The following is a 13,188-nucleotide window of genomic DNA, read 5'->3' on the forward strand; positions in this document are numbered from 1 at the left end:
TCTCCTTCCCTCTTTCCTGATGAGGCAACAGTTTGTTGCGAAAGCTTGAATTTTGTGTGTATGTTTGTGGTTGTTTGTGTGTCTGTCGACCTGCCAGCACTTTCATTTGGTAAGTAAAATCATCTTTGTTTTTTGAATAAGTATGCAACATACATTTGTGGATAACACAACATGGCAGTATTGAGATACATACTTTTAGCCATGTTCGATATTTTTTCTGTAAATGTGATGTATGCTTTTCATGTACAGTTATCGTAAGCTTGCAGAAAATACAATGTATACTGGTTTGTATTGTGTATAACAAAATTTTTCGAAACAAAATGTCATCCATTGTTTGTTTTATAAAGTTTTCTGTGTATCTGCTATTGGCCATTTTCGACTGTAGGGCCATTATCTACATTTTCAGCTACATCTACATGTCTTCTCTGCAATTCACATGTAAGTGACTGACAGAGGTGACTGAGCAACTTTCCACTGAGCAACTTTCCACTATTTCTCTACCATTCTACTCTCAGACAGTGTGTGGGAATAGCAATCACTTAAATCTTTCCGTGCAAGCTCTGATTTTTTGTATTTTGTTATGACAATCATTTCCCCAAAAGTGTGTGGGAAAAGCAAACACTTAAATCTTTCTGTGCGAGCTCTGATTTTTCGTATTTATTTATGACAATCATTTCCCCATAAGTAGATGGTGTCAACAAAATACTGGCATTGAAGATTGAATGTACAGATATCCCTATGCATTATGCTGCAACAGATGTTGCACAGAGATATTCTATATGTTTCTTGATGACTCTACAGCTGAAATTGGCCAATAGCAAATAAAAGGAAAAATTTAATAGCCTATAATGGACAATATTTTCTTTGGAAAAATATATTGAGCCAGTGGACTTGAGTAAAAACAAGATCATCTTACTAAAAGTTGTATAAGTATCTCAAATCTCCTGATTCAGCTTTTAAAACTACACTTTGCCCTTTTTCTTGCACCTAAACTGCAGGAGTGTTAATTATTATGAATATTCATCTGTAAACCTAATATAAATTGATAGTATTCATGGAAATAAAATCTTTTTGTACAAAAAACATATTGGATACAGCCATTTTCCACCTCTTTCTCTCCATCATCAACTTCACTAACTTTTTATTTTTATCCATGCCCACTTCAGTTATATTTATAGGTACATGAACTGTAATTTACTCTGTTTTATCTCTCACTGTCCTACATCTTCCATGGCACCCATGCTATTTCCTGCTCCTGCATGCATCTTAACTTCATGCACCTACCTTCACAGGCACATGAATGAGTTACGTATGGTCCTTTCTCTGCTGCCCCTCACCCTCTTAGCCCTCTTCCCTTCCTACTCCTCTGTTTCATCATTTTGAGAAATTTAGCCCTAATGTTATTTATTTTTTTACTAGATGGTTCCCACAATAAGCACATGTTTTTCAGAATTTAATCCAAAAACTGAACAAAGACATAAATTTTTCAGTGTTTTAAGGAAAACTACAGATTTGTGTTTAGCACTCCAAAGAAGATAGAGCAATAAAATAAAAGACTCCTCAAAACTTTCCAGTAAGAAACGCCTGATGACTGGGTTATAGGTACCATTCACATAAATAGAAAAAACCATGCTACAACTCAACTGAACTTGCTTTTTGAACTGGAAATTAGTTCAGTGAGTGCTGTAACAGCATTCAATGGCATGACGAAGAAACATATATGTTGTAAAGATCTCATACTGCATAAACAGGAAAAACAAATAACCAAAGCATTTTCGAAAAACTGAGATGCAGCTTGGATTACAATCAAACAGTGTATCAGTGGACAAATGTGATAAGATATTAACTGTATGTTTGAAAAATATTATCCTTTTTTTCACACAGCAGATATGTTTACTAAATCCCTGTTATTTACAAAGGACATGGGAGTGGGAGGGGCATGGGAGAGGGGGGCTATAAATTTCTGAATTCCAAGTGACACTTATTCCTGTAATTTTAGAGAAACTCACCAAGAATGAACAAAATCAGGTAACCAGTCTGCAGAGGAAGGCCTTGTGACTATGAGGTATGGAGAAGATATGTCATTTGTAGCAAGAAAAACAAGCAGAAGGAACCATAGTATTGCTGTCAATAAAGCTATGTGTTGTTATCTACATCCTTACTCTGCAAACTATGGCAGAGGGTACTTCCCTTTGTACTATATATTAGGGTTTCTTCCCATTCCCTTCAACCTTGGAGTGCAGGATGAATGACTGCTTAAATGCCTTTGCACACTATCTGCCCACAAAGTTCCAAGACTGAGATCATTCAGGCCTGTAAGTGACATCAGCACAGTAACTGCGGTGGCAGCTTGGACTAACATGGTCGCAGATTCGAATCCTGCCTCGGGCATGGGTGTGTGTGATGTCCTTAGGTTAGTTAGGTTTAAGCAGTTCTAAGTTCTAGGGGACTGATGACCTCAACATGGCCACAGTGCCTCAACATTGTTGTGTCACAAATCGCTATGGAGCAACATTCCTAAATCAAGAGTTCAGTACATTCTCTGAAATGATTTGAAGAGAAAAGTGTGTGCACATTGTAGTGCACACCTTGAGTTTGAACAAAAACTATGATGGAAGGACACCTACCACAACCTCATTGAAAAACAAAATGTGGGCAACTCTTTTCTGGAAACAATCATGATGCATGGCAAGGCTTGATGTTATCAGTACAAACCTAGAGCAGAAACACAGAGTGCAGAGATTCACATGATGGAACAAAGCATTGATGTTATTTGAGCAAATGCGATGTGCAAGGTGAACATTCCAAAGGACTTCTCTACGAGTTCCATATTGTTTTATGAACATTCTATGCATCATACTCTAGTGACAGGAGACTATGTAGAACACCCGAAACATTAAAACTACCATCTAAACTTTTCTCTATTTTTATTAATCTAGTCTCAAAACCTTTTGGACTGACAAGCTTAATTTTGTCCCCCCAGAAGTGCTCTCTAGGAGATAAAATTCATTTGTGCCAGCACTTTTTTCCGATTTTTTGAATAATTTTGGACATGGAATTTTTGCCCCTCCACTGTTAGTCTCTTCCAGCCCCCTACGGGTATGACATGTATGGGATTGCAGTGTATTCCAACATCCCTCACTTAATACTGGTTCTCGAAACTTTGTGAGCTTTTGTAGGATAGTTGCTATACATCTAAAAGCATTTCCATGACATTCACTCCTGGGTCAAACAAACCTGTCATCACTCATGCTGCATTTCTTCATTTATGTTCTACATAATGTGTTATCCCTGTCTGGTATGGGTCCCACAAATGTGCAATATTCTAGGATAGGTCACATGAGTGTTTAGTAAGCAATCTCGTTTTTAGGACATCTACTTTTCCCCAGTACTCTATTAATGAGCTTACGTAAGTCTGACACATGCTCTACTGTATGCAATCATTCCCTGCTGTAACCCATATATTGTGGTGTCTAGCTGCTACTATGACCGACTGATTGCAATTATTACTTGTTGACATGGGATACCGTGTTTTGGCATTTCTTAACATTTAAAGCAAGTCACACATTTTTGCACCACTTTATAATCTCAGTCCTGGATCTACGATATTTCCAAACCACAGCAAAAACTTGGTAGTGGAAGCCCCCCCTTGAGCATTTGAGATAGAATGTGAAAATGGAAAAAAAATATTTTTTTCAAAAATATGTTCATTTTGCAGCGCACATTTTTATGAAGAGGTTGATGTATAAAACATATATGTTTGAGAAACTGTAAGACATGTTATTCGGTCTTAAGTGTGCCGAAGTGCAGTCCCACTCCTCTTCACTCATCGTTCTTCTGTCGCATGTCACTGTATTTCACTCAATGGAATTCAAATATGTATATTTTGTAATGGAAGTCATCAAACCTATATTCAGGACAGTAGAAATTAAAATGTCCTGTGGTGCCTCTCCTGCTCCCAGTCTGCCGATTTGACATCCTGCCCGCTGTAAAAAAATTCACAATTAATTATGGATGGGATTATTTGTGACCAGGAGAATAAGAACTCTTCAGTAAATTTGCACTCTTTACTGCCTATTAGCTAATAACTTTCTCCTTTGTGTGATATAAAATTAAATAAGGAAACATAAAACCAGTAAAGACAAGAGACAAGCAAGACAGTATTGTTTGCACAAACAAAGTTGGCCCCCGGCGCGTTGGCTGATGGGAGCGACAGTAAATGGGAAATTCCTTTACGGTCTCTCCCCTTAGCCACTGCGTCGAGTGTCAATTTTGTTTGCATGTGTAGTACACATTTCTTCAATCCTCAAGTCCCAGCATTCTTTTCTCTTTAATCCTGCTACAGCTTTACACGGAACGTTTTCCTTTCTGCAAAAGAATCTATTACCTCATCAGTCTTCGTCAAATGTTTTGCTACATGAAAAATCAAAATGTCATTGTCTGATACTGAAAAATCTGTTAATAAGCATAGTACCCAAGACTGGTGTGGTTTCTCAATTTGATTACATCTGATTTGTCACTGTCTGCTACATAAAACAAAACAGGCCTTTCTAATGCTGCAGCAGTTGTAACACACGCCAAATAAGCAAGCCTGTTTTGGCGCAAATGGTCATTTTTATGTACCTCAATTACATGATAACAAGACCAAACATAATTCATGATGTACCAATATCAAATGCCTTTTAGGCCTACTACTACAAGCAAAAAGTTTTATGTTACAAAATAGTTTCACATTTCATTCCTATGCTCCAGTTTCTCAAGCACAGGATGGGAAAGTAGTAGTACAAAATTTTTATATAAATTTGGAATCGTCATATTCTTCCTTATAATTTATGTGATGTCCCCATTTCTTCTCCTTCCTCGTTCTAGCAAACAGTCATGCCATCTCTAATTCTGTACCTATTCCTGCCATTGTCAAAATATATTCTCAGGTTAACGGGTTAGTGTAGTGATATGGTAAAAATTTTCTATCAAACTTTTATTTTCTTGGATACACTGTTATTCCTGTTAGTCGTCTATTTCCATTCTGGTAATCTGAGTCCATGGATTTTGCTAATAATTATAACAATACTGATCATGCTCACACCCAATCAATCACACAGACAGATAGCAATTGGCATTCACTCATTTGAATTTGTTCAGCTCAGCTTCTATAGCCCCATCCCCTTTTGTCTGCGGGAAAGTTTTTTATTTCTAGATGTGACAGGGATTTCCCTGGCACAGACATCATGTACACTAAGCACACATTCAAAAATCAGCTTATGATTCGTTCAGAAAATAACTTAGAAAGTGTTCCAAAATGTTAAAAAACCAGTTGGAATGTGTTTCAAAATCATATGAATGATCGACACATCAACATGCACTGGATGCTAGGCGCTTTGTGAAACAACATTTTCTTCTTCAAGAATATAAATTTGGCACCCCCCCCCCCCCCCCTCCGAAATTGTTGCCTGGGACAGATACTCCTGTTTGCACCCCCCCCCCTCCCCCCCACATCTGGGCCTGTTCAATCTTATCAAAATCTGACTGTATATTTGTGCCATGTGCCATTTTTCCTGATACTGCTTCACGGTGGACAACTGCATGATCTGCAAAAAGTCTGCCATTAATGTTATTGCCATGCCATTAGTAAACAATATGAACAGCTATGGTGTGACTACAATTCCCTCAAAGTACTTCTGTCAATGACGTCCAAACTCTCAGCCTAGTCACAAACTTTGTTTCATATTCCTTTACTGTCAATTCTATACCGTTCACCAGCCATGGCTGAACAGGCAATGTCATATGTAGTACCAGAATGGTAGATGCTCTTACCATAGCACAAAAAAGGCAAACGTCCTACACAGATTTAGGGATGTAAAAGAAGGGAACTAGCTTTCCAAGTTGTCTGTCAGCTTCAAGGGCATTTAAATTGAAAAATCTTGACATATTCGGAGTTTCTTAGTCAAGTAGAGTAACATGATATATGTCATATCATATAAAATGACACACGCCATCATGTCATCCAACATGACATTTGTCATGTTTTGCAATATTACACAATGTGTCATTACACTTTCAGACGCATGCACCCCCACTCTGGAACACTTCCTATTATAGACGCACCCCCACCCTAGTTACTTCCTGTTGTAGATGCATTCCACTTTCTAGAAGCCCATATATTTGTATCTATTTGTCCTTACACCCCTCAGGGTACATTTAACAGGGGATGGATTTGGGGGAGAAATGTTCTCCTCAGGGAAGAAAAATCAGGCTATCCCAGAAATCAAAAAATTGTTTTATTCTGGTTTGGTACATGCATTGTTTTGCACATTCAAATATTTTCCATTGATTTTCAGGCACTGGTAAATAAAATCTTTGTTAAACAACAAAACGATAATCAACTTTAATAACCAGTTTTTTTTGTTTTTTTTTTTTTTTTTTTTTTTTTTTTTTTTTTTTTTTTTTTTTTTTTTTTTTTTTAATTATATCCAAATGCAATGCTTAAAATGAAATGCATATCTATGTAACAGTTTCATGTGCAGATACATGGTTTTTAGCATGTAAAGCTCGAACGATGAAACATTTTTGAAAATGCATCTTATAATTGGCGTTGGAATAAACTTTTAACATCATTTGTTTCATTTTGAACCATCTCAGAAAGTCCAATTCGCGTAAAACCCAATTTTATGTGAATTTTATGCATAGATTTCTATCACTATATCCTGGCAATGGATAAGGCTTTCACAAAACAACAGGGCTACCATTAATTACATTTATTTGTCAACCTTCTTACAAAATTTGATCTGATTTGCACAATACTGAAACAGAGAAATAAGCACATGTAAAAACTCATAGAAAATGTGTTTTTTGCACTAAAAATGGGAATAAAGCTAGATTTTTGTAAGCAAGTTTTTAATTCTTTTTCCATAATAACGCATTTTTTTAAAATTTATTTGATGCACTTTAAACCACTTCCGCACATTCAATTCATGTAACAATTTTCACATGCTACATTTAGCTCGACATCACAGTATGTCAACAACGTTTATAAATTAGTGGATGAAAAAATTTGTTTCGACTTTAACCATTTATCTACTTTCTTGCAAAGCTTGAAACAATTCGAACACATTTAAGGTACAGAAGTGGCGTGCTTCAAAAACCTCCCAGAGAAATATGATTTTTCCACATAAAATCCAAATGAAGCAAGATTATTTCCAAACGGTTAAAATTCTGTTTTCGTCTTAGACTGAGCTTCGATACACTGGTGGGCCAAATTTGAACCATCAGTCTCGCACCAGTCCAGAGCTGTATAAGGCTGACTGCTACTCCACGTAAAATCTGAACAAGGATGACTGTTCATGTAAAATCTGAATGGTGCACATACAAGTGGTGCCATTTGCTACATTAATTTCAGCCCAGTTAAAATCTTTTGCAAACGAATTAATCAGTTGTACAATTTGCCTGGGCGCCAGCTCCTGTCCTTGTTCAAACCTTGCTTCATATACTGAAACACAGCTACATTAAGACAGATTTTTGAATGGCTATACAAAAGGCAGGTCTGGGCTAAAGCTAAAACTTTTCGCCCCGTGTCCCTAGCTCAAGTAGGAACCGAGCACCAGCATTCTTCCAAACTGCGATTCAGCACGTGTCCTTTTCAAGCGCTTCCGCGCTGTAACAATTGTTTCATTAGTAAGTGCTGGGATATTACTGTGTTAGATGATTCTCAGAAGACAAGAAATGCCGCATCTACCTGATTGCTTTGATCCATGGCTTTCAGGATATCATGCAAGATAACCAAGGATAGGGCATAACCCATGTTGGTTGATATGGAAGAGGTCATTCTGTTCGAGCGTATATTCTAAGATTTGACTGCATACGGATGTCAGTGTTACTGGAGGACTTCTGCTACCCTTCTTCCAGATGTGTTTGATGTATGCTTTGTTCCAACAACTGGACACAGTAGTTCAAGGGATTTTCTGTATACTGTGGTTAGAGGGGATAAATAAGTGACGAATTCTGTATAAAATCTGACAGGGATTCTACTGGCTTCTGTGTAAATTTAGCACCTACTGCTATTTCGCAGCACTGCTGACACAAATATTTATATCATTCAGCTTCACAGTAATGTAACAGACTGAGACAGTACTTCTGAACCTCCCTTTGTAAAGAAATGTTTGAAAACTGGGTTCGCCATTTCTGTTTTTGGTTTGCTACCCTCACTTCCACCTCCTGTGTCAGCTATATGTGTCATGATACAAACTTACCATCTCTATCCGTCTGCTTTAGACTGGCAATGGCAAGGAAAGCATTTCTGAAGAAGAGAAATTTGCTGACATCGAGTATAGATTTAAGTGTCAGGAAATCGTTACTGAAAGTATTTGTATGGAGTGTAGCCATGTATGGAAGTGAAACATGGACGATAAATAGTTTGGACAAGAAGAGAATAGAAGCTTACAAAATGTGGTGCTACAGAAGAATGCTGAAGATTAGATGGGTAGGTATTGAATAGAATTGGGGACAAGAGGACTTTGTGGCACAACTTGACAAGAAGAAGGGACCGGTTGGTAGGACATGTTCTGAGGCATCAGGGGATCACAAATTTAGCATTGGAGGGCAGCGTGGGGGATAAAAATCGTAGAGGGAGACCAAGAGATGAATATACCAAGCATATTCAGAAGGATGTAGGTTGCAGTAAGTACTGGGAGATGAAGAAGCTTGCACAGGATAGAGTAGCATGGAGAGCTGCATCAAACCAGTCTCAGGACTGAAGACCATAACAACAACAACATCCCTCTGCTTTTTTTCCACCAGTTGCTGTTCCCTTAGTAGTTTTGTTACAATCGTTGTATCCATGCTGGATCCCTCCCATCTATTTCTCTAAACTGAGCTGCAGTTTCTCTACATTTTTTCCCTCTTTCCGCACCCATAACTGGCTCATATTCACTGATACTAGATTCAATGTGGACATCCTCAAAAAGGTTAGGTCTATTTGTTGCCACTGGTTCCAACAAACCGTACATCTGCACAACAAGGTTTATCCCAAAATTTTGTGCCCAAAAGTAGAGAGACATGTTGCATTCATGGGGTATTAATGTAGTTTTTCTTTTCTTTACCAAACAGAACCTCGAGGTTCCATTAAGCAGTAACTCTACTCTCTGCCATGCCTACCTCTTTAATCTTGAACATATGCATGTACTTTGACCACTGTTGTATGGTAGGAGGAAGTATTTGTTGTGGCAATTTTTTTTTCTTTTTTTTTTCAGTTGCTCTTTGACTTTGGAGATCCCACTTTTCAACTGTGTAGTTAAGTATGTAACGGACTGTAGTGTGGAACAACATGGTTCAACATCAAATTTTTCAACAGGATGCAGGCATTACTATGACACAGATTTCAAAATCATGGTTGTTTGTCACGCAAAAGCAACAAACAATTGTTTGACTTCAAAGAAGTATGGAGCCACAGAGGCCAATGTTTAGAGGTTGTAAAAGAAGAAAGGACATATACAAAATGTGAAGCCAACTAGGAAAGCTTTCAGTGGCCCATGTAGTGGATATTTCGAAAATATTGAAGTGGAAGTAATAGCATTTATTGTGAGAAATGTAAAGAAAGAATGCCATTTCCCACAATATTTTATGAAATAAAGAATGTGAATTAGCATAGGAACATGGTGTCCAATATAAAGCCAGCTCTTGGTATGTATAAGGATTATGCAGCACCAAGGGGATGTACTGTGGTGTCAAACATTGCGTGCTCAGTGTCTTCCAGCATCATGCGTAGAGAAATTGGTCGAGTATCAGCGACATGTCATAACACTGAGAAAGAAACATGCCTGTATCTTCAGGCAAATCGGAAACACTGACGAGATCTCTGTTTACATCGATGTGCTATCAACTACAACAGTTGAAGAGAAAGGTGTCAAAAGTTATCGGTATGCACTATGGGGAATGAGAAATCATGAATCACCATGATGTTGTGTGTGCTTGCTGAAGGTAACTTTTTGCCATCTGGTATCATATTTTTTGATCCATACAATCTGGAGCAGAAGGCCAGGTGCTCTCCTACAGAATAGTGCAAAGTTGATGCCCTCAAGAGGCACCTAATACCAGCAGTGATAGCAGAAATCCTGAAATGAAACAAAGATCTTGTCAGTCTAAAAGGCACAACTTCACAACCACAAATGTGGGATATGGTGGTGAATAACACATTTAAAGACCATCTGAGGAAGCTGTACCAAAACTGTTTACTTCAAGGTCGTCAAGCCCTGATCCCTACTGCATATGTGATGAAAACTTCAGTATCTCTAATTGTGGAATGAATTTAGACTACTTGAACATGCATATTCAGTGCACCAATTGTGAACAGTTTTAAGGGGTGCTGTGTAACAAAGCATTGGGTGTGAAGGTGGTCTACTATGTGAAGAACTGCAAGATAATTATGACAATGGCGTTCCAGAGAGGAGGACTAAGTGGCATCTGTATCTGACTGTGGGAGATCTTTACCCGATTTTATTTTTTGTACCGGTACTTTCATTGTCTACTTCACTTACGTGTACAAAGGTAACCATTTATAAATTTTCAAAATAAACCAAATGTGTGCCTAAGTGCTTTTTATGTAATCCCTTGTTTTTAACAATGGGAAGTCATCTCGCATTTGGATTCACCTTGAATTCAGAGATACCTGGTGTTTGCATCGTAACTGGTATTCTAAACCATCCATTCTTAATAGTTTTCAGAGTATTATACAGCATGTCTTGGCATGACCATCACTTTAAAAAACTGTAATCATCCTAATCAATTCTTGGATTTTTGTCTTCTGTAATAATGACAGCCTAATTGGGAACATGCACACTGGCAAGCTGGGGTTTTCTAAGTTTTCGGTTACATCTGGGGGTGAGTTGCGATCAACAGAAGGACCTGATTATAAATGTTCACCCTCAATACTGGGTCTAGCCAACTCAAGAAAACAGCTTCAGTTTTCTGTCTCACTGGATTTGAATTTTTTTTAATGCAAGTAATGAATACCATCTCCATTTTCCAGTTAACCTATCCTTTTCATAAGCTCTTATATTTACTACACAAATATCACTGCAGTCAGTTTCAGGTTTTAGCCAGCCTCCTATTATGTGCGTTCCACAGCTTTTTATGGGCACTTCAAACTCTGTGACTTTGTTTAGTATGCTTCAGTTGACAACCGGGAGTTTAATAATCTCATCTGTGAGAGGCATTTCTTTCGGTCTTACACCAACACAAATGCATCTTGCACAGCTATCATTATATGGAATGGATGGAGAGACACATCACCTAAAACCCCTTGAGAGCACCAAAATACAGTCAGCTAACTTGCTAGCAGCCTCCGATGCGTAATACAGTAAAAACTCGATTAACCATCACTCTTTAAACCGTCAGTTTCTGTTAACCGTCACTGCTGTAACAGCATAATAATACTGTAATAACAGAATGCTCTAAGGTGCAGTGACGCGTTCACTTTGTTTATTTACTCTATTTTAGTGGGAAGTGAATGTACCCGCCCGCCGTAGAATGGTACATAAAATATGACCTTCAGTTGACGTGCTAACACATCTCCCCCTTTTCTTGTCTTTGTCTCACTTGTGAGTCAACGATCACCACTGGATCGGTTTCCAGTTGTGGCGAGAAGACAGTAATTGTTGCAGTGTATCTAGCGGGCTGTGCCGTGTTACGTGTTTTCCACTTGAATAAGCTTTATTGACTAATATTTTACACTACCGTATTTAGTGCAGATGTGTGAGATACAGTGACTTGATAAAATGTCTGAAAAACATAAACGTGTAGTTTTAGGACTTAATCAAAAACTTGAAATTATAAAACGCTTAAGAAAGGGCGAAACTGCGACAAGTGTAGCGCTGATTTATGATATTGGATAACAACAGTTAACGATATAATACGTGATGCTGATAAAATAGAACAACATGTGTCAACAATGCAGAGCATGGATGGAGATATGTGAACAAGAAAGACAATGAAACCTGCAAAATATGATGAATTGCACACTGCAATGTACCGATGGTTTATACAAGCAAGAAGTCAGGGGATTCCACTTTCAGGGCCTATAATAATGGCCAAGGCTGTTGAAATGAACAACATACTTGATGGTGACTCGTCTTTTAAAGCAAGTATCGGATGGCTCGACAAGTTTAAATTTCGTCACGGCATTCACCAACTTGATATCAGTGGAGAAAAACTCAGCACGGATAGCTCTGTAATTGCCGAGTTCCAGGAACAATTTAAAGAAAAAATGGCTGAATTGAATCTTGTTAGGGAGCAAGTTTACAATTGTGATGAAACTGGGCTTCATTGGAAGGCTTTACCACAAAAGACATTAGCATCACTCTCTGAAAAAGCTGCTCCAGGCTTCAAAGTACAGAAAGATCGCATCACTGCTATGGTTTGCGCAAATGCGACCGGCAATCATAGGCTACCCCTACTTGTGATTGAGAAATCAAGACAACCTCGTGCATTCAAGAATTTGAATTTGAATGCTCTCCCTGCACAATACTATGCCAAGAAAAGTGCTTGGATGGATCAATCAATTTTTTCTGACTGGTTTCACAAACAATTTGTACCTCAAGTTAGAGCACATTTGGCGGAAAAACGTTGCCACAGAAAGAGCTATTGCTATTAGACAATGCCCCAACGTACCCTACCTGTGAAATGAAAAGTGATGACTGCAACATAACATGTCTCTTCCTTCCAGCAAACACAACTTCACTTATACAGCCCGTGGATCAGGGAATCATCGAAAACATGAAACGTCGTTATAGAAAAATATTTATCGAAAGTTTGCTCTCATCTCATGAATCAACATCTGTAAAACAGTTTTGGAGGTCTTACAGTATTAAAGATGCCATTTTCAATGTTGCCAGTGCATGGAGTGATTTGTCAGTGTCAAATCTCAAGAACGGCTGGAATAAACTTTGGCCTCAACCTAGAGGTGAAGAATCGGAGAAACCCGAGTGTGTGACAGTTGACGAGATGGTCAATTTGTGCAATAATTTACAAATCAGCAAAAATTTGACGTCAGAAGAAGTATCAGAGTGGTTAGAGTGTGACAAAGTGGACGGGGGTTTTCAAATTTTGAGTGATGATGAAATTGTTGCCAGCGTAAGTGCCACCAAAGAAGAAGAAGAAGAAGAAGGGGCTGATGAAGACGAGTGTTCAAACCATTAA

At 38.2% G+C, this 13,188-nt stretch overlaps 1 protein-coding gene across 1 annotated transcript in view; it reads left to right on the forward strand.

Annotated features, from left to right (window-relative positions):
- The window catches only part of LOC124788489 (integrin beta-PS-like), a 91,497-nt gene extending 78,309 nt beyond the window's left edge, over positions 1-13,188 (forward strand). The window contains exon 11 of the mRNA XM_047255758.1: positions 12,838-13,188. Within this exon, the coding sequence (XP_047111714.1) occupies positions 12,838-13,188 (351 nt within the window). The remainder of the gene's footprint in view (positions 1-12,837) is intronic.

The sequence above is a fragment of the Schistocerca piceifrons genome, chromosome 3, assembly GCF_021461385.2.
Source record: "Schistocerca piceifrons isolate TAMUIC-IGC-003096 chromosome 3, iqSchPice1.1, whole genome shotgun sequence".
Lineage (NCBI taxonomy): Eukaryota > Metazoa > Arthropoda > Insecta > Orthoptera > Acrididae > Schistocerca > Schistocerca piceifrons.